The 25,190-nt window shown below is 44.6% G+C and overlaps 1 protein-coding gene across 2 annotated transcripts in view; it reads right to left on the bottom strand.

Moving 5' to 3' along the window:
* CCDC175 (coiled-coil domain containing 175) overlaps positions 1-24,448 on the bottom strand; it is a 38,887-nt gene extending 14,439 nt beyond the window's left edge. Inside the window, exons 1-13 of one of the 2 annotated variants that reach the window (XM_081911116.1) lie at positions 24,306-24,448; positions 19,364-19,449; positions 18,678-18,789; positions 16,447-16,582; positions 15,153-15,381; positions 12,711-12,833; positions 10,787-10,896; positions 8,970-9,051; positions 8,343-8,479; positions 6,008-6,118; positions 4,926-4,997; positions 3,266-3,401; positions 1,248-1,379 (exon numbers count right to left, since the gene is read on the bottom strand). In XM_081911116.1, the coding sequence (XP_081767242.1) occupies positions 1,248-1,379; positions 3,266-3,401; positions 4,926-4,997; positions 6,008-6,118; positions 8,343-8,479; positions 8,970-9,051; positions 10,787-10,896; positions 12,711-12,833; positions 15,153-15,381; positions 16,447-16,582; positions 18,678-18,789; positions 19,364-19,449; positions 24,306-24,384 (1,545 nt within the window). In that variant the 5' untranslated portion in view covers positions 24,385-24,448. Of the gene's footprint in view, positions 1-1,247; positions 1,380-3,265; positions 3,402-4,925; positions 4,998-6,007; positions 6,119-8,342; positions 8,480-8,969; positions 9,052-10,786; positions 10,897-12,710; positions 12,834-15,152; positions 15,382-16,446; positions 16,583-18,677; positions 18,790-19,363; positions 19,450-21,032; positions 21,061-24,305 lie in introns of those variants that run through there. The other variant, XM_081911117.1, reaches the window with a different exon arrangement.
* Positions 24,449-25,190: the final 742 nt, after the last annotated feature.

Consider the following 25,190-nt stretch of genomic DNA (forward strand, 5'->3'; position numbering starts at 1 on the left):
CAGTCTGACTTCACCCTTGGAAGCACACTCCATTGTCTCTCGAGACAGACAGATGCTAACAAGGCAAGCAATAGGTAAAGGTACCCCTGCCCGTACGGGCCAGTCTTGACAGACTCTAGGGTTGTGCGCCCATCTCACTTAAGAGGCCGGGGGCCAGCGCTGTCCGGAGACACTTCCGGGTCACGTGGCCAGCGTGACAAAGCTGCATCTGGCGAGCCAGAGCCGCACACGGAAACGCCGTTTACCTTCCCGCTGGTAAGCGGTCCCTATTTATCTACTTGCACCCGGAGGTGCTTTCGAACTGCTAGGTTGGCAGGCGCTGGGACCGAGCAGCGGGAGCGCACCCCGCCGCAGGGATTTGAACCGCCGACCTTTCGATCGGCAAGTCCTAGGCGCTGAGGCTTTAACCCACAGCGCCACCTGCGTCCCTAGGCAAGCAATAGTGACATATTAAGATGGGTTGCTGGGCCAAACTTTCCAACTGCTAGATGACCAGAGGTCATGTCTATATATTTTTGCACCAGCTTTGATGAAGGAAAGAGCTGGTAGGGAAGCCACTCTATCTGTCTGTCTATCCATCCATCCATCCCATTGTGACCCAACCTTGGCAGGACATCTGCCCACACAGCCCCTCACCTCCCTAGGACTGAACACCCCTCCCCTGCATCTCCAGCTGAGCCTCCTTCCCACAAACCACTGCTTGCCCTCCATGCCCAGTCAGGCGTCTCCCATCATCTTGATACTCAGGCATCTTTGCTACAGACCAGAGGTCAATATTCCTTCCTGGTTGCAAGTTTAGCACACTTCTTCTGACCCCCTCACATGTGCAGCAGTAATTTATACAGAATGGGTGGTGTTGAGGCATGCCGTGGCAGAAGGGCCCTTAACCCCACCAAAGCCATGTCCTCAACAGGTCAGTATCTGGTGCCGAGTGTGGTGGAGACTCAGTGGGCTACACTTGGAACCTCTAAAGTTGGGAGAATCTCTGCCCTGCAGGCCTAATTGGGCCCACTAAACCTCTGAATTTGGCTCGGAAAACACACCCATGATGTCAGTTATCTGACATCATACCATGTCGGGCACAGAGATCTGTCCTCTCTGATCTCAGCACTAAATCACAGAAAGGGAACATGTTACCCACTAGATGCCATCATCCCAGCCCATGAATATGCTGGTTGAGGATAACAGGAGTTGGAGACTTACATACAATACATTTATGCCACATAACAAAAAGATGGCTCTCTTGCCTCAAGTTTAGTGATTTCCGCTTCCACTTTGGCATCACGTTTTTTGTAGTAACCTTGCCTTTTAAGCAGTTTGCTGGCAAGTTGCTTGGCCATGTCTTGGATCTTCAATAGTTCTACCGTGAGTTCTTCATTCTAGTCGCAGGGAATAAAAGCAAGGGCAGGGATCATTTCTGCTATTCTTGGCCCTCAAGAGCCTGGGAGGCACAATTTGACCAGACTGAAATAGAACTCTGGGCTTCTGTATCTTCTTGCATTTTCTGTTGGAAGCTGCCCATATGTAAGAAGGATGTGTTTGGGGGGCAGAGGAGAGTCCCATTTAAAGAGGAAAAAGACACATGGGAGGGGAACACCTAACTCACAGATCTGGTGCCATCACATCTAGTCTAGCTCTAAGCATGATGCAGTTTTGACTGGCAATTTCAATCAATTTCCATGGAAGAATTGATGAGAAAGCGGGTTCTGCTCCACAGCTGGGCTGAGAGAGGACTTTGGCTCCTCCCATCCCTAAGCATGCTTGTTTTCTCGAACCAATGGCTTCAAGTTACAAGAAAGGAGATTCCGACTAAACATTCGAAAAAACTTTCTGACAGTAAGAGCTGTTCAGCAGTGGGGCAGACTCCCACAAGAGGTGATGGATTCTCCTTTCTTGAAGGTTTTTAAACAGAGGTTGGATGGCCATCTGTAATGGATGCTTTAGCTGAGATTCCTGCATTGCACGTTTCTATTAACTGTTTCCATTCAAGTTGCCCATTGTAAAGACAATGTAACTTAAGGACTGGTCCTTGTGTTTATTTCCCTCTTCCTGCCCTATCCCTTTTTCCTTTTGTGCCGTGCCTTTAAGATTGTAAATATTTGAGCATGGGTGGTCCTGTCTTTAATCTGTGTACAGTCTAGGAAGCTTTTGAATACTGAGTCAAACCATTGGGTCTGTCTAGCTCAGTATAGTTTGCACTGATTGGTGGTGGCTCTCCAGGGTGACTTTCGCACCATATGCCATATGTACATACGTAGAAAGCACGGACATTCTACACTTAGGATGTTTTGCAGCTAAGCTGAACCCACTGGCAATGTCGCTAAACTAGACTATTTGAAATGGCTTGAAATAAAGACTCCTGGGAAATACAGAACAGATATACTGCATGTTTCTGTGAGGAATCAATGCACCCCAAATAATAATAATAATAATAATAATAATAATTTATAATAATTTATTTATTATTCCCCAGCCACTCTGGGTGGCTTCCAACAAAGACCAAAAATACACTAAAATAAAATGCTGAGTGGCAGTGATAACTACCATTCCTGTGAAATAGTGGGGTGGGGGACCTGATGGAGAATGTGTGTATTTAAATGTTAACCAGGGATAGCACAAGTCTAGGAGTCTAGGTTATGAAACCCTGCTATATTCCAGGTTTCATTTCACCTGTAGAAAATGCACGTGGCCCTGTGATTTCATTTCAGGCACTTAGTGGGTATCTGACAGGAGCGGGTCAGCAATAAATCACACCAGGTAAGTGGAGTTAGCTCTTTAGCAGAAGGAACAAAGTATGCTCAGGAGTGCCAGGCCTCATGAACACAGCAACTCTTTTTGGTAGATCTTGCCTCTATGAGGCAGTTGTGGAGACTAAATGTCCCCACCTTCCCACAGCTGCTTAAGGCTTCTCCTCTCCTGGGTCCTTCCCAAGCAATCTGAGACTCCACTGGCAAGTCTGTCTTTGCTCCTCCTGCTTCATGCCTCTCCTGGTCCTGGGAAACTTGCATCAGCCTGACTCATCTCTGCCTCTTGGCCTCCCTCCTCCCCTGCTTCAGCTTCTGATCCTGGACTTCTCTCTGCCACAGACTCCTCCTGTTCACCAAGCCCTGTCACCCCTTCAGCTTCAGACACCTCCTCCTCCCAGTCTTCCCTTTCCAACCACTCACTGTAGTTCCAACACCACCCCCTGGGCTCTGAGCCTTTGACCCAAGCTGGTGCCACCCACCATTCTGTTGCATCAAGCCACTCCAAGACAGTATCATACCTGCTTTATTAAGGTATTAAGGTGCATTTTACCAGCGTCTGACTTTTCCTTTGAAGTGGTCAGTAACTCTTCCTGGTCATTCATAACTTTCTCATACTTTGCTGTGATTTCAGCAAGTTGGTTCTGAAGCGTTTCTCTAGCAGGAAGAGATCCACACATATTAGCCATCACAGTGTTAAACAGAACAGTCAATTAGAACAGTGATGTTGGGTTCAGTCACCTTTCTTGTACAAAGGATCTCCTGATGCTGATAATGTTTATGGTAACGGTAACAACAAGACAGCAGTTTCAAATGTTCAAAGTGCTTCTTCATACACGGTAACTCGGAGATCAAGAGTTATTTCTTAAAATAAAGCAGCTGAAGAGACAGTTCTGAAAGGTATCTCCAATGTTTCATCATTTTAAAAAACAACAACCGCCACAGACCCAGAAAAGAACAGGATATTTGGAACAGAGAAAGCTTTCCAGAAAAAGAGAGCACTAATTTAGTCTAATTCATTTACTTGTGCTTAAATATATATACTGCCCTTCCTCCCAAAGGAGCCCAAGGAGGCAAACAACAAGCAACAGTATGCAGGCTGAGAAAGATCTCTATACAGGGGATGCCAAACTTGTTGGACGAGTGGGGACATTCTGAATTTGGGGGGAGTCACAAAATGGCTCCTATGGGAGAGGGTCTGACAGAAAGTTCTTCCTGATGTCAGAATCTCCTTTCTTGTAACTTGAATCCACTGGCTTGAGTCCTACCCTCTGGAGCAGAAGAAAACAAACTTGCTCCATCTTCCATGGGGCAGTCCTTGAGTTATTTGAATATGGCTATCCTATCTCCTCTTTTCCAGGCTAAACATCCCCAACTCCCTCAACCATTCGTCATAAACCTTGGTTTCCAAGACCACTGATCATCTTGGTTGCACACTTTTCAGCTTGTCAATATCGCTCTTAAATCGTGGTGCTCAGAACAGTTTTCCACGCTTGGTCTGACCAAGGCAGAGGTTCCCAATCTATATTCTAAGTGTTCTTGCAATTATTAAGCCTTTTGCATAGCCACTGCCTTAAATCAACTGCACTTTTCCATTTCTGACCAGGATTTCCATTTGGCTAATGGAGAATTCTGTGATCCTCAATGGTTCAAATTCTGCAAGTTGCACAGGGGATTTTGCACCTTGGCAAGGGTGTGCTTGAAGGTTTGGTGGGGCTAAGGCTGATAGAAAGAAAAGGAAAAGAAAGATCCAGTAGGCACAGAAAATCTAGCACCTGTACCTGTGTTTACATTACACAATTCTATGAATTGGGAAAGGGTAGTTTGATATCCAGACCTAAATACAGTGGTACCTCCGGTTACAAACTTAATTCGTTCCGGAGGTCCATTCTTAACCTGAGGTGCGCTTTAGCTAATGGGGCCTCCCACAGCCACCACGCTGCTGCCACACGAATTCCACTCGCATCCCGGGGTAAAGTTCGCTACCAGGAGCAACTACGTCCAGGTTAGCGGAGCTCATTACCCGAAGCGTTCGTAAGGAGGACGGGACGTAACCAGAGGTTCCACCCTAACAGCATTTATTTGGCAGCATCAAGGGAATTGCACATGTATGTTTATGAATCTGACACAAACGTCCTGAAAGTCTTTAGTGCAATATTTTACTTTCAGATAATATTTTACCTTCTCTCAGCTTCTTTGTTTAATGTTACCTCTAAACTTCCTAGCTCTCTGCTATAGCCGGTCTGTGAGGAACTGAAACGAGAAGTGTGGCACTGAATAATCAATTTTTCTATGATCACCTCCCAAAGCAGAGTTCTGAGGAGCATTCTCCAGCTACTACCACCAAGCAGTGGTAGTGGCCCTAGGCAGTCAAAATCTCGGGGGTCCCCTCATGTGTGCAATCTAGTGGGATAACATTGAACTAAGGAGGCTAATTTTCTTCGAAGACTAAAACAATATTATTTTGATCCATTGTCGTGGGGCCTTTAAGAGGTGTGGGTCCCATAGGCCGGTGCCTACTCTGCAGTAATCTGGGGTGTAGATCAGGCCAAACACCCATTTAGTCCAGCATCCCATTCTCACGGTGGCCACCCACAGAGGCTAGTGTGAGTGGGGCTGGGGGCATTGCCCTGGGCACATTTTTTTTTAGGGGGCGCCTGGTTGCGCCCCCATGACAGGTTCCTCCTCTAGTCCAGAGCCACAGAGAGAGAAGCCATACCCAGGCCGGGCCTTTGGGGCTGAGGTAGCAGCTGTGTTTCCTTCTCAAGACTAGTGAAGGGATATCCTAGCGTGCCCCACCCCCGGGCGCCTCTCCTCCGCTGGGCTCTGGTGCCAAGGAGGTTCCTCGCGCAACAACCCAGTGCTACGCTGCTGGAGCTCCACTCCTGGGTCAGACCTGAACCAGGGGCAGGCGAGAATGAGAGGCAGTGGCAGAATCTCTGTCTCTCTCCTCTGCTGGGCTCTGGCTTGCGAGTAAGTTCCTTGCTCGGCAGCCCAGCACCACTAGGTTGCCCAGTCCACTGGGGGCGCAACACTTACCCCGCCCCGGGCACCAGCACCTGACGCTACACCACTGGCCAACCAGATGCCTCTGGGAAACCCGCAAGCAAGACCTGAACGAGACGACGCTCCCCAGCACTTGCATTTCCAAGCAACCGTTATTCGGAGGCGTGATGCCTTCCGCACTAGATGTGGAGCATTTCTATCAGGGTCAGCAGCCACTGATGGTCTATGAACAGGTAAGCACTCAGAATGGAACTTACTCATAGAGGTTCTGCAGGCGATCCGTCTCCTCCTCCAGGTCTCTCAACTCCACCAAGCGCTTTGCCACGAGGTCAAGCTTTTCGGTGAGCTTGTTGGACAACTTCTCAAATCTATCAAGGGAAGGTCAAGGGAAGAGCCAGTTACACATCTGGTCATGTGCAATTTATTTTAGAGATTCATTTCTCTTCATTAAAAGATTACTTTTAAAAAATATTTGGGGGGGGGCAGTTTTACAACATATGAAAATAAGATACACGACAATCAATATAAAGTTATGAGCTGGTCAATTCCCAGAATTCCCAATCCATGATAATAGCATCATAGAATTGGAAGGGGCTGCAAGGGTCTTCCTGTGCAACCATCTGCAATGCAGGAAACCTTTGCCAAAATGGGGCTCATAGCTAGGGGCTACCCTAGCTCATAATAATAACCATAATAATATATACTCAGGAGACGGATTCAAGACTAGTTCGTTTACATAAGGATGATGAGAACAAAGGAAGGCCTGAACCACCCTGAGACCTCTGGGTATAGGGCAGTAAATAAATTCTAAGAATTAATGCTTTTCCCCCAAACACCACTTTTAACCTATGGTGAAATTACGGCACCAGACATGCCACAGGATCCCAATTACATTGGTGTCCAATGACTTCAAAGGGCATTTCTGCCTAATTCACATGGGATGTTCTGAAATGCACTTCCCCTTATGGGACTACAGAGAAGAGGCCAGAAGCAGCCACAAATTCCAGACATGGGTGAGGAACTTTCTTCCAGCTCAAGGGATACACTGGCTTGCAGGCAACAGTCTTGGGTCTGCATGCTGGTGGCAAACAGGGCTGGAGGCAGAAGTGAATGGAGTAACAATATGACTTTTAAATAGTAGGCCACATTCAAGGAATGCAAAGGTCACAGGTTTTTCTAACACATGCCTCTTTTCTCCCAGGCAAGCAGGAGGCATGATCTCAGTTCAGAGACATATTGCAGCCAGGCAAAATCACACAACAGGCCTGGGGCAGAAGAACCAACTGGGGAAAGTTATGGAAGCTGCACTGAAAGGTCTGAGGGCCCCAAGTATGAGGCGCCACACCCCTAATTAAGTAGGATCAACCCATTACATATGGTGGTAATGTAATTACTAGATTGGTGGCTGGGAGTGGTGGCTGAGAGCATATAACACCGATCCTAAAGGATCTACATTGACTCTCAGTACATTTCCATACACAATTCAGAGTGTTGGTGCTGACCTTTAAAGCCCTAAACGGCCTCGGTCCAGTATACCTGAAGGAGCGTCTCCACCCACATCATCCAGGCCGGACACTAAAGTCCAGCTTCAAGGGTTTTCTGGTTGTTCCCTCACTGTGAGAAGTGAAGTTACAGGGAACCAGGCAGAGGGCCTTCTCAGTAGTGGCACCCGCCCTGTGGAACGCCCTCCCGTCAGATGTCAAGGAAATAAACAACTATCAGATTTTTAGAAGACATCTGAAGGAAGCCCTGTATAGGGATGTTTCTAATCTTTGGTGCTTTCTTGTGTTTTTAATATTCTGTTGGGAGCCGCCCAGAGTGACCGAGGCAACCCAATCAGGTGAGCAGCATTTAAATACTAAAATGTAGTAGTAGTAGTAGTAGTAGTAGTAGTAGTAGTAGTAGTACCTCAGTTCCTGCTTCAGGGGTTTATTGTTGTGGTGGCACAACGGCTCTGTTTTCTGTGAAAACCCCATTAGCCAGCCTGGGCTAGCAACCATCAGCACTGGGGAATGGGTAGTTTGAAACTGGCCAGAATTCTGCATCAGAGAACACATCTCCTGCAAACCTGTTCATTTACAAGCAGCCCACCCTGAAAGCTTTATTTGATTTCAGTGGGTTGTATTCAACTATCCCCACTGAAATTAATGGTGACGACTAGCTTCAGGGGGCAAGGTGCTTTACAGAGTACAAGAGAGTACGCCCCTGCTCCAAAATTTGACATGGGGAGAAATGGAGGCATGGGTAAATACAGAAGCAATATACAGTTGTTTCAATTTCACATGCTTAGGCTTAGTTACATACTCGTTAACAGTAGGGCATGGGAGCTAGGACATCTCTGCCCAAACCACACAATACATCCCTATAGCGATTTACAAACTGTATTAAAGGATCACGTTTGAACTTTTAACAATCTCTGCCCTTGCATTTGATTTACATGTTCTTAAGTGAAGTGTAATTCAATGCACTATGGAGAGTTTTCTTCTCCTCAGAAGAAATCTCATTCAAAGAGCAGGGTTCCTTATCATGGAGCACTACAATAGAACCTTGTACTTCTAGTAGCATTCAACAAGTCACTAAAAGTCACTGTACTCTTCCGCAAGCTGGTCTCTTAGAGCACAGGCCTGATCTTCCTCTTCAGATAAAATATTAAACTGTGTGCTGAGAGCATTGTTTTCGCTTTTTAGCTTTCTATAGGCTCGCATAATCGTTTCCAGCTTCTCTTCAGCCTAGAAAGAAATTGCAGTGCTGGTTAATTTTACTGAACAAAATCGTTGTCAAAAAGTTACACTTTCAGAGGACCACAGAACATAAAAATAGACCGAAACCTCGTCGAGTCTAGTTCTCAATGTGGCCAATCTATGATTTAATTGAATGAAATAATGGGACTGACAGCTATGCCTGGGAGTTAGGAGAAATCCCTTGGCAAACGGGGACCTGCGTGGCAATTCTCTAGCTCAAGTCAGTAGCCGGGGTTTGGTCTACCTGTGAAAGAAGCCGCTATTACGCCACCGCAGTTGCTTCAAGGATGGAACAAAGTCTGGACTTAATCCCGCCCCAGCCCTGCAAATCAATCAGCACAGCTAAAGCCCTTTTAAAAAGGGAACTGTGCACATGAAGAGTGCACACTGTTGGACTGGGGCCAATAGTCCCCGCTTTATAATATTTCTCGAGTCAGGAGAACAGCTTGTCAAAGGATACCTATCCTTGTCTTCATACCTCCTCTATCCGTTGTCGCAGTGCTTCTGCTTCCTGATCGAAGTCTGTACCCATTTTAGCTGCCTCATGTGTAAGATGAGACCTGAAGAATAACATAGAATAATTAAGACAAGCTATTTCTGCGCAAAGGAACTGCCATCCATTGGATGTTGCATGCTGCCATTTTAAGAGCACTAAAGTATCAGAATTATTAGCAATACGTAAAAATGAGAGTCAGGTATTGGCCTTGCAGCTGGAAGACTAACAGAGCAATCATACTCGCTGGATCATCACCTTGTCGTGGTGAGTGGGCTTGTGAGCGAAGCCGACTACTGGGAAACACTGGCCTGTGGGCGCTCCAATTGGAGAACAGCCTTGACCAAAGGCGTCATGGGCTTTTGAAGACACTCAAACTCAAGAAGGGAGAAACATGCTAAGAGGAAGGCACATTTGGCAAACCCTCACCGTGATCAACTTCCGCCAGGAAACCTTTGTCCCCACTGTGGAAGGATATGTGGATCCAGAATTGGCCTCCACAGTCACTTATGGACTCACTGTTAAGACTGTGTTCCTGGAAAGCAATCTTACTTGGCTACAAGTGATCTCCAAAGAAGAAGAACAGAGCAATCCTATATCTGCTTACTCACTAGAAATAAGTCCTCTTGTTTTTAATGGAGCTTATACCCAGGGCTGCAGCCTAACCTTCCCTCGCTTCCCTATGCAGCATGGTCCTTTGTCTCCCCACTCTGCACCCCACTTTAATGTGAATGGTTATTATTGTTCTTGTTATTGAACCCCACCCACTTGCACAAAAGAGGTGCTGGAGCTCATCAGCAGAATGCAGGCTCAGCTTGAAGGTTCAGCCTCTGGGATTTCCCATTAAAATGGAGCAGGGAACATGTCATGAGAAAGGCCTGTCACCATCTGAAATCCTGGACAGCTGTCACTAGTCAATGCAGAAAGCGCTGACCAGGATGCATGTATAGTCTGATCTGGTATCATAAAGCAGCTTCTGTTGTGCCTTGAAACCTATGGACTGGGAAAATAATATATGCAGCATACCTTGTTTCATACCAGAGCAATTGTTTTTTGTTTTTGTTTTAAATAATATTTATTACTTTTAAAGGTTACAAAAAAGGAAAAGACACAAAAAACAAAAGAAAAGAAAAGCAAAAACAATACAGTACAATATATAAACAATACAAAATCCAACCTAAACCCATTAAACTAAACACATAAGTAAGCGAAACAAAACCAATTTAAAAACATCCCTCCTTTTCCATACTCTATTCTTCATTCCCTTGTTTCCTCGACCTCCTCACACCTCCCTTTTTGTATCCCACTTCTACTGGTTGTTTCAGCAAATCCTTTCCATCTTTCTCTATTTTCTATCATATTATAAATAACATATTTTTTAACCTTATTTCCCATTAAGACTAAATTACTTATATATACTTAACTTCTTATAGCATTTCTGCTAAATCCATAAAATATCATTCCACCATTTTTCTAAATATAAACTTTAAATTTTCCAGTCTTCTTCCACCACCTCCTCTCCCTGGTTTTGGATTCTGCCAGTCCTTTCCGTCAGTTCCATATAGTCCATCAACCTGGAGATCTTATGTCCGAGGCTCTTAACTCTTTTCCAAGTCCCTTCTGCAGATCTTCTTCATATTCTTTAATGCTCTGGAGCAAATCTCGGGAAAACTCCAACCTAACAGTACTTTTACCTTCAAGTCTAAAGGCCAGAGCAATTGTTTGGCCTTTTAAAATAAATAGATAAATTTCACATTAAAAAAATCGTAGAAAAATGTAAGAAATGTAAAAAATTTGCTTACTTTTTTTTTATGAGATCCTCCTTCTCTGCCTTTTTTGCTTCATATGATTTAATTAGTTGTCTGATGTTCTTGAAGAGTTCTGATAGCTCATCCCTCTGAGAACTGTGGAGCTACCCAATGCAAAAGTAAAATTCAGAACTGCTAACACTCCTATTGAAGCTTCTAATTATTTAGATTTGTATTTGGAATTATGGTTGCAATCCAAACAAGCTCAGGGTGGTTTTCGCATCAAAACCAGGCTTGGCACACTGGTCCTAGAGTCATATAGAACCATATTAACTGTAGAGATTGAAGGGACCCTGAGGGACATCTAGTCCAACCCTCTGCAATGCAGGAATCTCAGCTAAAGCATCCATGACAGATGGCCACCCAACCTCTGCTTTAAAACCTCCAAGGAAGGAGCGTGTACCACGTACCACTTTCAGAGGCAAACCGTTCTACTGTCAAACAGCTCTTAGCATCAGAAAGTTCTTCCTGATCAGGCAAATATTGTAAATTGACTGGCCAACCTTTTCGTTGCTGGCATCTCTCTGTCTCAAGAGACAATGAAGTGTGCCTCTAGGGGTGAAGTCAAACCACTGCATTAGCAGCACTGAAGTGACCTTCAAAGGGGGAAGCCTGGGCAGTATGTATGGAGGTCCTGAGACCCGCCCCCTCTCGGCCTTGCTGATTTGGTCCAAAGGAAAGCAGAGCACTACGTCTGGCACCAGCTTGGCTACAAGAATTGCCAGAAGGAGGGGTACAAAGTGACTCCACTCTGGATTTGTGTAGGGTTTACTCCTTAGCCTTTTCCTAGCTCAGAGATGTTCCATAAGGCAGCAGTGGTTTAAGATCACGGTTTTCCTTCCCCTAAATGGGCTCCCTTCCCAGGTTGACAAGCCCCACCTGCCCCTCTACAGCACGTATGGAAACCGCCTTCTTGACTGCTGGACCCACTATTGGTCTCGTCTGCTCACTCTGCAGGAGCCTGTCTTCGCATGCAGGGAAGTCCCTAACTCAATGAATGTTTGAGACCCATTGACTACCCTCACCTGGTTTAGCCGGCCAGTCAAAGCCATTTCCTGAGGTGTGACCACTGTCGGATGCTGACAGCTTCTAGGAGCCCCAGGTGAGAGCTGAGCGCAGGGTGGGGACCAAAGGTGGGCAAACTACCCCAGAAGGAGCATGACATGTCCCCACCAGAGGTACTACCCCTCCCCTAACACCCACCTTCTCAAAGCTCCATTCCACAACTTTCAAGTACATTGTGTTCAAGCACAGATTGGGTGGCCCCCTGAGATCCTGGCCACTGCGCACAGTCTTTAAAGCTCAGAGCTCCCCCTGCCCATCCCTTTGCAGCACTGTGATCCACCATCTGTAGTCCTGCTTGGCGCAGCAAGTGAAGCAGATTCCGAACGACAGGGAGGGATCGAGCAGGAAAACCTGTGGCTGCTCTGCCTATCACCTTAAGACAAGATTTGAAGGGCTACGTCCAAAACGTTGGCAATCCGATGCCAAAGCCCACAACGATATTAGGAGCTCGGTTCTCAATTTACTAGGATGCCAATCCACCAGGCAGTGCTCCTGTGTGCAACCCCAATTCATTCTAAAATCAAGCGCTCACTGGATCATTTCTGCCTGTCCCCCATACTGTCAAGTACCGTCTTTTTTGCTCTATAAGACTCACTTTTTCCCTCCTAAAAAGTAAGGGGAAATGTGTGTGTGTCTTATGGAGCGAATGCAGGCTGCGCAGCTATCCCAGAAGCCAGAACAGTAAGAGAGATCTCTTGCTGTTCTGGCTTCTGAGATTCAGAATATATTTTTTTCTTGTTTTCCTCCTCCAAAAACTAGGTGCGTCTTATGGTCTGGTGCGTCTCATATATGGTAATTAAATTATGCTTCGTTTACCAAATAGCTCATTACCCAAATACATCATTTCTTTTACCTTCTGAAGCTCAGCAATTTCCCTCTGCATATCTCTCCATACATTATACAATTCTACATATTCTTCCTTCTTCTGTGCACCTTCAGTCTTCTTGGCCGCAAGCCTACTTTTGATTTCTTCAATCTACAGTCAGAACAACTTTAATATAAGCAGAGCAACTCTCCATGTATTGTTTAGCGCTTGATGGGAAAGGGGTGTGTTTCTTTCTAACTGTGTCTACCTATTTGGGGAAGGGGGAGATGCATCTTTCATATTCTAAATAAAAGCAAAAAAAATTCCTTCCAGTAGCACCTTAAAGACCAACTAAGTTAGTTCTTGGTATGAGCTTTCGTGTGCATGCACACTTCTTCAGATACACTGAAACAGAAGTTTCCAGACCCTTCTATATAGTGAGAAGGTAGGGAGGGGTATTACTCAGAAGGGTGGTGGGAATGGGTGATGGGCAGATAGCTGTGATGAACCTGTTGACGACTCTTAACGACTGCAATAGGTGTTACAGGAAAAAGCAAGGGATGAGAAGGTATCTGCCCATCACCCATTCCCACCACCCTTCTGAGTAATACCCCTCCCCACCTTCTCACTATATAGAAGGGTCTGGAAACTTCTGTTTCAGTGTATCTGAAGAAGTGTGCATGCACACGAAAGCTCATACCAAGAACTAACTTAGTTGGTCTTTAAGGTGCTACTGGAAGGAATTTTTTTTGTTTTGACTATGGCAGACCAACACGGCTACCTATCTGTAAATAAAAGCAGACCAGCTTGCTGTTGATTTGTTAACACTCAGAAGCGTTATATCATTTGTTGTTGCTTAAAAAAAATAGATACAGAATTGTTCATGGCCAATTGTTCATGGGATCCATTCTGGAGGCCCGTTCGCAACATGAAAAGAACGCAATCTGCAGCAGCACATCTGTGCAAGCGCGGGTTGCGATTTGCCGCTTCTGCGCATGCGTGTGATGTCATTTTGTGCTTCTGCGCATGTGTGGGCAGCGAAACCCAAAAGTAACCCTTTCCGGTACTTCTGGGTCACTGCGGGACGTAACCTGAAAGAACGTAACATGAAGCGGACATAACATGAGGTATGACTGTATACATTGGAAGATGAGCAGGTGAATGAACCTGCCATAGTGCTGACATTGGGGTAGAGCCGGGATCTGGGCCTGCTGCAGAACCTGATCCCTGCACCTGAGAACACTTATTGTAGACTTTGCCCTGGTCATGCGCACAAGTTTTGTGCAGTATCCAAACAAAGTCGTCCTCATCAAAATGCCACTGCATACTATTTCCCATTTTAAAAATAGAAAATCCCACTCCCCAACCATGGAAATTGTAGAGAGCTGGATTAAAGGCGGGGAGGGGTGGCATTTTGATGAGGGCATCGTGTGAACATGGGGGGGGGAAGGATTGCATGCACGTGTAGCACCAAGTCCAGCATAAACTGCTGTGTGGAAATGCTCTGTATCTCTGGGATGTGGCTGTCGTTACTGGTGAGTAGCTGTTTTACATTGCTGTCTGTAAGCTAGTACAGGCCTAACACCTGAGACATGGGAGAGGGAAGCATGGTCTTAACTGGGAGCTGGTACCAAGCTGTGTGGGAAACAGCTGTACTAGAAAAGCTAACCAACAAATTGAAACCAGCATGAGGACAAACAAAAGAGGATGCCTTCACCCTGGGCTGGCTTCCTTTTATTACAGCCCAACAAGACAACAACCTAACCCCTCTGACAGCATACAAATCGGTATGGCTGAGACCCAACAACCCCTCACCCCCAACACACACAGACAAAACTCACTGCAAACAACTGAATACAACCAACCATGCTCTAGACTCTCCAATCTCTTGCACCGCCAACAAAAACAAATAGAGAAAGAAAGAACCTATCCACTTGACGCTGACACAAAACTCTGCACATACACTATGCAAAAGAATTAAAAATCATTATCTGCCCCTTTCTCTCTCTCTCTCCCTCCACTACCTCACAATGTCTATGATAGAAGCATCTCACACGGAATGTAATTGACCTGTAAAAAGGACTCTATGACTTGACAACAGAGATGTTACATGTCCCTTTGTTGTCCCTGTAAATCTTTCAATAAAAACAATCAATAATAATAATAATAATAATAATAATAATAATAAACTTAAACCCTATTAATGGTTAACCACCAACCAGGGCAATTTGTTTCTTTATCATTGAGACAGTAGGTAGGGAGACAGGCCAGCTTTTATGGCATGGGGGCATAAAAACTAACAAAAAGAATCATCCTTAAATTGTAAGGTGCTTTCCACAAACTGCCCAGGCATCTCCTGTTTAAGGTAACCCAGGTACCTGTTTGATTCTGTGGACAGCTGTGGCAATACTGGACCAGACAGCCCAATGGTCTGATACTGTCCAAGCAAGGCAGCGCCTCTTTATGGAACTGCAATTCCAGAAAACATACCTGTGCATATAGCCACTCTTTCTTTGTTTTAAACTCAGAGGCCTCTTGAGCCATTATTTGCTTCAGCTCTTGGATGGCACTTTCTTGCCTGCCGATTTCTTCCTCCTCATATTTTTTCAAATTGTGAAGCTCATTTATCTCAATGTTGACCTTATGTTTTGCTTCCATCGTCTCGTTCAACAATTCAACAGCTTCTTCGTGCTCAGCCCACAACTCCATTTCCTCCTCGCTGTCAAAAGAATGGCATGGGATGTGCTGAGACATCAAGTTTGCTTCATGGTGACAGAGAACAGCAGAAACGTGCCATCACCATATTGCAACTTTATCTTATGCTATGCAACCCAGAAAAGGGCAAGAGAGTCTGATTGATTGAGTGAGGATCGGGCAGGGCTACAAAGAGCTGTATCCAATGCAGTATACATGCAAGGACGTTTAAGCAAAGAGAATGTGCTACTACTTCTTTCCCACTGCAGCCCCCTAAGATGCCTCTCCTGAGGGTTAGGAACATCAGGAAGGACAGGCCCTGGGAAACATGATGGATCTCTGAGCAAGCAGCTGCCACCTGATTCCCCTTACTTCACCCCTCCACCCAGTGAAACCTCCACCCCTCACCCCAGGCTTTTCCTGGGGGGCCCTTGACCCCCAGGAGTAGCTTTGCAAATGACACAAGGTGTTGCAGTGGGAAGAGGGAATTGTGTGAGCATCATTGGACACAAGCCAATGGGCTGTAGGCAATGTAGCAATAAAGTGAATCTTCCGTTTACACATTTTTTAGAAAAAATAAATTTCTATACCACCCTTCATCTGAGGATCACAGTCTGGTTTGCAACATAAAAACATAAAAGCAAAGTAACAACCAAAACAATTCCCTCATTGCAAGGATTCTCCTTGAGCAATGGAACGTTCTCACCCACCCACACCCAGCATTCACCCTAAAACTGTTCTAGAGGTTTTCCCAACCCTCTGGAGCAGATTTGAGAACAGCACAAGGTACATGAAGGGGGAGGAGAAAGAGGGAAATCCGATTTCTCTAGTGCTAATCCTTGCACAAGCACAGCTATTTAGTTGCACACCGCCCAATGTGTATAAATAAGAGAGTAGCAGTTTTAGGTTAAACATTAAGATAGAGCTTATTAATAGCAGTTTTGTGATGGAACAACATTATCTAGTCATGTTATAGAATCTCCTTTCTTGAGGGCTTTCAAGGCACCCATCAGAGATACTTTTAGCACAGGACAATTTAGGCTGGACAATTTCCCAATGCTATGATTTTGGTTGAACAAATCATGCCTACCACAGGTGAGCGTTTTGGTCTTTAGAGACAGTCTGCTTTGAATATGCCGATTCTATTGCAGTAGAGATTTCATTTATGGACGTCTCAGTCTCATTTATCTTGATAAAACGATAGCGCTGAGCAGCAGCCACGAGTTCTGGAACAAGAAATGTAAGACAGGCTTACAAATACGCGCGCACACACATCATTAAAATTCCCTGTGTGGTGTTTCTGTCTGACTTCCTGGCTTTGTGTAGCCGCTCTGACACTCATCCCATGAGAGCAACATCAGGAAGTCTACACACTCCCAAGAGATCAGGTAAGGTAAAGGTAAAGGGACCCCTGACCATTAGGTCCAGTCGTTGCCGACTCTGGCATTGCGGCGCTCATCTTGATCTTGCTTTATCGGCTGAGGGAGCCGGCGTACAGCTTCCGGGTCATGTGGCCAGCATGACTAAGCTGCTTCTGGCAAACCAGAGCACACGGAAACGCCATTTACCTTCCCGCCGGAGCGGTACCTATTTATCTACTTGCACTTTGACGTGCTTTCGAACTGCAAGGTTGGCAGGAGCTGGGACCAAGCAACGGGAGCTCACCCCATTGCAGGTATTTGAACCGCTGACCTTCTGATCAGCAAGTCCTAGGCTCTGTGGATTAACCCACAGGGTAGCTACATTTAAAGAGAGGCAATTGATAGGTACATCTGGGTGAAAGAACCCAGGGTCAGATGCAGATCCTGAATTCAAGGGCACATTCCAGCCAGTCAAAACCACTCAAAATGCAAAGCAGTGCCAGTGCGATAGGGTGGCCTGGAGGGCCAACTCTGGCTCCCAGACTTACTCTCCATTAACTTATCTGCTCCCCTCTTAAAGCCAATACAATGGCTCCTCCCTAAACATTCGTTTGCCTTTCCAGCATGAGGTTCCTGGGGCAGCAAACCCCCCCCCCAGGGAGTCATGGTCCACCCCTCCTTTTCAAGGAATCCCACAGGGATTACAGTCCACGCACAGGGAAAACTTTCACAATTGATAACGCAATGTACTTTGCACACTGCCTCTGTGGGCATCCCGCTCTTCTCACAGCGCTAATCCTCCGTAATAATTATTGCAACCAATTTCCCTGCGCTTCTTTTTGCCCCCTGAAGCAGTAAGTTTTTTAAAACAAGGCCATTCAAAACCTAATGGGAAAAGAACTTTTTGCAACAGACCTCCTGCTGATCTAATATTTCATGTAACCTATTTGCATTCGCTGATGGCTATATCAGGGATCCAGAAATGTGCAGAGCTTTAACACTAGAACTCATTATATATATTGGTTTTATCATTTTATTTATGCTATTTCAGTCACTTTATCTATGGGAAGGGAGGGGAAGCAGATATATAAGAGAGTGTGTGTACACAGATAATTGCTTTCTTTTTTCTTTAAAGTATTATTATTATTGGCATGTCCCTGCTCCCTTGAGAAAAACAATGTCCCATCTTCTGTGGTCCAAAGTTTAAATTCTGCCACTAAATTAAACTACCTAAGTTCAATCTATCATGCTTTAAATGGCAGCTAAAAAGCCAATGCAATTCTGGGCTGCATCAATAGGAGTATAGCATCTAGATCAAGGGAAGTAATAGTGCCACTGTATTCTGCTCTGGTCAGACCTCACCTGGAGTACTGTGTCCAGTTCTGGGCACCACAGTTCAAGAAGGACACTGACAAACTGGAATGTGTCCAGAGGAGGGCAACCAAAATGGTCAAAGGCCTGGAAACGATGCCTTATGAGGAACGGCTAAGGGAGCTGGGCATGTTTAGCCTGGAGAAGAGGAGGTTAAGGGGTGATACGATAGCCATGTTCAAATATATAAAAGGATGTCACCTAGAGGAGGGAGAAAGGTTGTTTTCTGCTGCTCCAGAGAAGCGGACACGGAGCAATGGATCCAAACTACAAGAAAGAAGATTCCACCTAAACATTAGGAAGAACTTCCTGACAGTAAGAGCTGTTGGACAGTGGAATTTGCTGCCAAGGAGTGTGGTGGAGTCTCCTTCTTTGGAGGTCTTTAAGCAGAGGCTTGACAACCATATGTCAGGAGTGCTCTGATGGTGTTTCCTGCTTGGCAGGGGGTTGGACTCGATGGCCCTTGTGGTCTCTTCCAACTCTATGATTCTATGATTCTATGATTCTATGATTCTAAATGAATGGTTATACACGCTACAAATACATTCTATCTGCTGCTACATGCTATTATCCCATGACTCTGAAATACCTTCAAACTCCTTCATTACAAGCTCTGGGAATCCTTTGATTTGGACACGGAGATTGCTGTTTTTGATGGTCTCCTCTTCCCACAGTTCAATAGTATGTTTCCTCTCCTCTTCCTAGAAACGGACACATGGCCAAAAAAAGGAAATTCAGCACGATACGCCTGCACTAATTTAAGTACCACTCCAGTTTTATTTGAGAGCAGACATACAGAAACCAGGATCGCTAGCTCCGGAAAGCACATTCATCATGGTACTGTCCATAGCTGGAAATGTTTCCGTTTTTTAAGGGAAATTTCCTTATTCCAAATAGGATTCCTCGCAAGAAAAGGGAAACGTTGACAGCTATGGTACTGTCCTGTGCGCAATATTATGCCTGTTCTAGAGTAATAGAGGTATCCTGGACACAAGGCACTCAATGCCCTGGGTGTAGGATGGAACAGAATGTCAGTTTCAAGCTATATGTACGGCTCTTGAAGACTGAAGATCTACTGGCAAAGACCCTCTCTGATTGTTAAATTCTAGTAAAGCAGCAGAATGGTCTAGGGAGGCAGCTGACTGCATCCCAAATAACCAGCTGTAAATCCAAGGCAACTCATTTGATCAGGTCCAAGTTTGGTAATCAGAGAAATGAACAGTTCCCTATTTTTAATGTGTCCCAAAGCTTTGCTTGTTTAAGTTCTGACATTACCAGTTTCTTGATGGATTTAATAGCATCTTCAAAGTGCTGCACAGTTTCCTTGTTGAACACAAGCCCTTCATTCTGAAGCTGTTTTTCTACATAAAATTTGGGGAAACAATAGAATCTTAAATCTTCGTAATATGCTGCAGCTTTCAGATTTACTTGTTATTATATCCCACCCTTCATCTCTTTCACGATCCCAGAGTGGACAACAAAACATTACTAAATTGAACAATTTGCAAATTTACAGTAAACACAACACAAAATAGCAGCCAGCAATATCATTCAAAGCCTACTTGTCAATATCCACCAGCAAATGCCAAAACCATCCCCAGCATTACAGCAGCAGCTCCACCCAGCAAAATATCCCCCACCAGTCCCCCCTAAAACTCAAGGAGAATTAAAATGTTTTCAATTGGCTCTTAAAGAGGGCCAAAGATGAAACCAATTGTATTTCAGAACCCTACTGGCCTGGCTTGCATGTCCCACTAATCCAAACTTCGTCATAGTGTGAATGTGTGTGTGTTGGCTCCCAGAAAGGAGCTCACAACCAGTGGCGTAGCATGGGTTGTCAGCACCCGGGGCAAGGCAAGTAATTTGCGCCCCCTAACCCGTGGATTTGCGCCCCCTAACCCTAACCCCCAGATGTTGCGCCCGGTGCGGCCGGCCCCCCCTGCACCCCCCACGCTACGCCACTGCTCACAGCTGCTTTACTTTGGTCTTTCCATTTTGCTGGCACACTGAGCTAAGTTTTGGCTGAGTGTCTTGTCCAAGCCTGGGCTCAGCTCTTTCTAAACTAACCCTATCCCTATGACTTTAATCTGTTTTAACAGTTTTCAATTCTGGATTTTATACTGTTGTAACCCACCTGGGGTACCAGCTGGTAAAGGGCACATAATACATTTTATTAAATTAAAAATAATAACCACCACCAGCTGTAATTTCTCCAGGGGTAAGTAATGTCAAAGGGAACTAAATCTTGACGAACTAAAGGCGTAATGAAAGAATATAAACAAGCTAATGTAATACAAAAAAAAGTTAATGTAATATAGTACCAACTAAAAATGAACAATATGGATCTCTAGCTGTATCCAAAGCATAAAAATTAAAATCCAAACATGAAGAGTATAAATAAACCCAATATTCATAAACAGAACAAATGTGCCTCATTAAATATCACACAGCATGCAAAAATATCAATAGACTATAAACAGTCAAAATCATGTTGACCTTGGTCTTCCTCAGTGGTCTCATGAACTCTGCGTGGTTAAAAAAGAAACTACAGCTCAACAGATAATAAACTAAATGTTATTTGAGTTAATCGCAAAGTAGCATTACCAGTTAGAGCTATAAATGATAATGCTCATTGGGCCTTTGACTATACCATATAAATGAATGTCACATTGTTCAATCTAGCTGGCACTCAAGGTTCTTCCAACCAGGGCAAGTTTTTTGAAAAAATAATCTGGCTAGCGAGCCTTGAAATTATGCTGCCTCGGACTGTTACCTGGGTCCTCACGTTAATTAAAAATGCTGTTCTAATTTGAAGACAGTGTGGCAATCTAGGAGGTAGATTGCGAGATTTATGCATCAGATCAGCTGAAAGGAACAGATTTTAGTTTTCTTTTGCCAGCTGCTAAATATTATGTACCAATGAGCGCATTAAAAGGGAACTCACCTGCACTTAAGATTTACAGCTGTCTTGTGATGTTATGTCATCTCCTGCCATACTGACTGCAATAATCTGCTAATGGTTCAGTTACAGATAGGTAGCCGTGTGAAGAAGTGTGCATGCACACGAAAGCTCATACCAAGAACTAACTAAGTTGGTCTTTAAGGTGCTACTGGAAGGAATTTTTTTTGTTTCTGCTAATGGTTCAATTCAACACACTCTTTGATACCTTACATTTCACTGTCAGGGCTGGTGGCCCAGAGGCAAACAGTCAAATGGAAGAAGGCAGTCAATGAGGAACTGTAAGCCAGAATCAGCAGCTTTATAGGGCCAGATGAAACTCTTACTGATTCTACACAACAGCAGTTCCCTGATGGAGAGGGAGCTGCAGTACCACCTTCTGGCCATTGGTGGTGATGGCGCTGCAGTACAGCAGAGATCAGAAACATCGTTCTTTCAGTCTGCAATGCAGTGCAGAGAATAAAAGGGCCAAAATTATATTCAGCAGCATACAGCCACATATCATTTCCTTAAATAATTGCAAGCATAGGAGAGATTGAGTCTTACTGGGAAGGAAAAGCACAGGGAGAGGAGAGCTTAAGTGTTCAGTTTCCTCATCCTGCCTTCCCATTAAAAATTGGGCTCTTAATTATTTACGGAAAAACCTCACACTGTGTAATTAAGTGAATATATAGTTTGGCCCTTAGGTGTCTGGGCTCCACCATCATACTGCCATTCCAAGATCCCCAGCACTTTAGATTATCAAACCTAGAATAGGTGACAAAAGGGTGGCTTTGTTATTCATGTAAAAAGTGTTGCAATCCCTATTTAGGCAAGTTCTTTTTATCAGCTTTCCTGAGCCAGCTTCCATTTTTCAGCAGTATCATCCTAAGAGCGTTCAACATATTTCCAAGTAGTTCTGAATGACAGAAATCAATTTCGTCTCTCTCGTGAGAACACAACAAAAAGAACCATAAAGATTCACAGCCTCCAACTTTTGAAATGAGCCTTGCAACATATTCCAGTCTGTTGAAATCTCCACTAGCTATAATTAAAAGCTACTACGAATTGTTGGCATCTGTTGCACAGAAGCTGCATCATCAACTATTCCATTCCTCCTATAACAGACTTCTAATCTGGATTTGGTATGCTCCGGACGTGAGATTTGTGTACCCGAAGATGTTTTTGTACAGCTGGCATTACTCTTACATACTTTGGAGCAATAACGGCAGAGTTTAGCAACAAGATTGTGGTACTTCTTTTAATAGCATTATTATTAATAGCATACTTATTAATAGCATACTTATTCCGAGGGGGGAATAAGGGATTCCTTAAAATTTTTAATTATGTTTTTAATACAAATTTGGATTCTCAAAGTTTTCAGAGCTTGTTGTTTTAATAGTATTACAACCACCTTGTTAACGTGCACAGGGAACCTCAGGACATGTCAAAAATATTCCTTTGCTTGTGATTTTGAATAATTTTGAAGTCAACTGAGCATTTTCCTGTCACTTTCCTTATTGCAAAAGGTCCAATTTTGGAAGGAAGTGGGCTTGTTGTAGCAGACCTCCAAACCAACTTTAGCGATACAGCTTGAATTCATTGCTATGTGTCTGAGGCAAGCTTTACCTACTACAGAAGTAAAAAATGCAGAAGATTTAGGGCAGTTTCAAATGGTTGTTTTTGGCTGGGAGATTCAATCACATTCCAGCAAATTTAGGTTGGGCAATTAAAGCCGATTTGGAGATCTGGCTCATCAAACATGCTCCCCCAAAGTGAAAAGGAAAAATGATGCGGGGCAGGGGTGGCACTTTATTTATGGAACTTCGTCTAATCTCCCCACTTGCAAACAAATAAAAAAAAAACCCCGCTCAATAAAAACACGTCAGCTTCATCTAACCTCCCTGCAATGAACGCTCAATGAGCAGGACGTAGGAAAGCACCCTCAATTTAACTTTCTGCATCAGGAGTGCTCTTAAAAAGACAACAGCAATCAGGACTAATAAGGGTGACAATCAAAAAGGGGCTAAGCTATTTATTTTATTATTTATTTAAATAACTGTAAATATGAAAAGAGGCAAAGTATTCTCTAATTTTTTTCCCTTGGTTATATGTATTTTCTTTTTCCTTTGTATTTTATTTTGTTGTAAATATGTATGTTTTCTAATTTGTACTTAATATTTTTTTTAAAAAAGGGGGGGGGCTAAGCTTTTGCATTTTTCTTACACCACAAAGCACAGAGGTTGGGTGGCCGTCTGTCAGGGATGCTTTCATTGAGATTCCTGCATTGCAGGGGGGTCAGACTAGTAGACTTTCAGGATCCCTTCCAACTTCTATGATTTATGTGGAAATTGCTCAATCATGGGCTGCCCTACATGTGGAATTTCCCAGACATAGCTGGGATTCGGCCATCGGAAACCCTCCGGGCAGGAAATTGCAGAATTGTTCACGAAAATCTGGATGTATGGCAACCCGTGTAGATTCCGGCAAATTTTTGTATCTCGATTTTTACTTTTTGAACGTGGCAACCCTAGTATGACTGGGTACTTCTCAATGTGTCTCCTGCCAACCTAGCAGTTCGAAAGCACGTCAAAGTGCAAGTAGATAAATAGGTACCGCTCTGGCGGGAAGGTAAACGGCGTTTCCGTGCGCTGCTCTGGTTCTCCAGAAGCGGCTTACTCATGCTGGCCACATGATCCGGAAGCTGTACGCCGGCTCCCTTGGCCAATAAAGCGAGATGAGCGCCGCAACCCCAGAGTCGGTCACGACTGGACCTAATGGTCAGGGGTCCCTTTAGCTTTACCTTACTTCTCGATGTGCATTGGGCTGGACTAGATGACCCTGGGGGGGGGGTCCCTGCTAATTCTACACTCCTATTATTCTACTTATGGTTTATGACTACTCCTGCTATGTTTAATAATAATAATAATAATAATAATAATAATAATAATAATAATAATTTATTTATTTATTTATACCCCACCCATCTGGCTGGCAAATTGCCTTGAGCATGGCTCTAACGATGGGAAGGCGGCGTACAGATTAAATGATGGCGAGATACAATTTAATAAAGAGAGAGAGAGAGAGAGATAGTGGGCTGGACGCGGGGAAGAATAATGTCTCCCCACTCCAGCTCAGAGGGCAGAACCAGCTGTGCGCCAAAAAAAGCCAAAATTGGGGGTTCCCCTCATTCTCCCCCCCAAAAAAAGAAACCCTGATCCCTGTGAACCCCCGGGAAGGAAACTGCTCCCGCGGGGCGGAGGAGGGAAAGCAGCTCACCCACGCTGCCCAAGTGGCCCAGAGCCGTCGCTGCCGCCGTGGACTCGGGTCGGGTGCAGGGCGGAGGCCGGGGATCCATCGCGGCCCAAAGCCAAGCTAGGCCGCGCGGTTGCCACGGCAACGGGACGAAAGGCGGCCTAGCGCGCGGGCCGCGATCCTGCGCGCGCCTGCCTGGGAGCAAGAACCAGGAATCCGGCGGGGTTTGCCTCTGAGGAGGCGTGCAGGGAGCTGCGCTGTTTGCAGGGCCGGGCAGCAACACCGCAGACGCTTCAAATGCGCTGCCCGTGCTTTAAAAACAACGAGCAGAACCGTTCTATTTTTTTGTTTTGTTTGAGGCTTTCATTGATTTTTTAAAAGGGGGATCCTTTTAAAATTAATAATAGCAATAATAATAGTAATAATAATAATAATTTATTTATACCCCGCCCATCTGTCTGGGTTTCCTCAGCCACTCTGGGCAGCTCCCAACAGATTATTAAAAACATGCTAAAACATTAAGCATTAAAAACTTCCCTAAACAGCGTGTGCACTTGCATGTGCAATAATGCGCCTACCTTCCCTTCACTGTTAAATGATCACGCCTAACTAATCATTACATGCTAAGTAGAATGAATTGATCATTATTAGCTCCCCCCCCCCTTTTCAGTTCACATGATGACTGACATAGAAGGGAAAAGATTTTTTTTTTAAATTATTTGTTTCATAAAATGTATACACCGCCAGATTGTAAAAAGGAGAAAAAGAACGAAAAACAACAACCCTCAAAGCGGTTTGTTTAAAAGCAATATGAAAAGGTCCTGAAACTACGTGTGGTGTTTATCACCTGTGCTGGGCAAACTATTTGATTAAAAAACACACACTTGTGGTTTAGCCTACAGACTCTTC

The sequence above is a fragment of the Podarcis melisellensis genome, assembly GCF_964234715.1.
Source record: "Podarcis melisellensis genome assembly, chromosome: 1".
NCBI classification, from domain to species: domain Eukaryota; kingdom Metazoa; phylum Chordata; class Lepidosauria; order Squamata; family Lacertidae; genus Podarcis; species Podarcis melisellensis.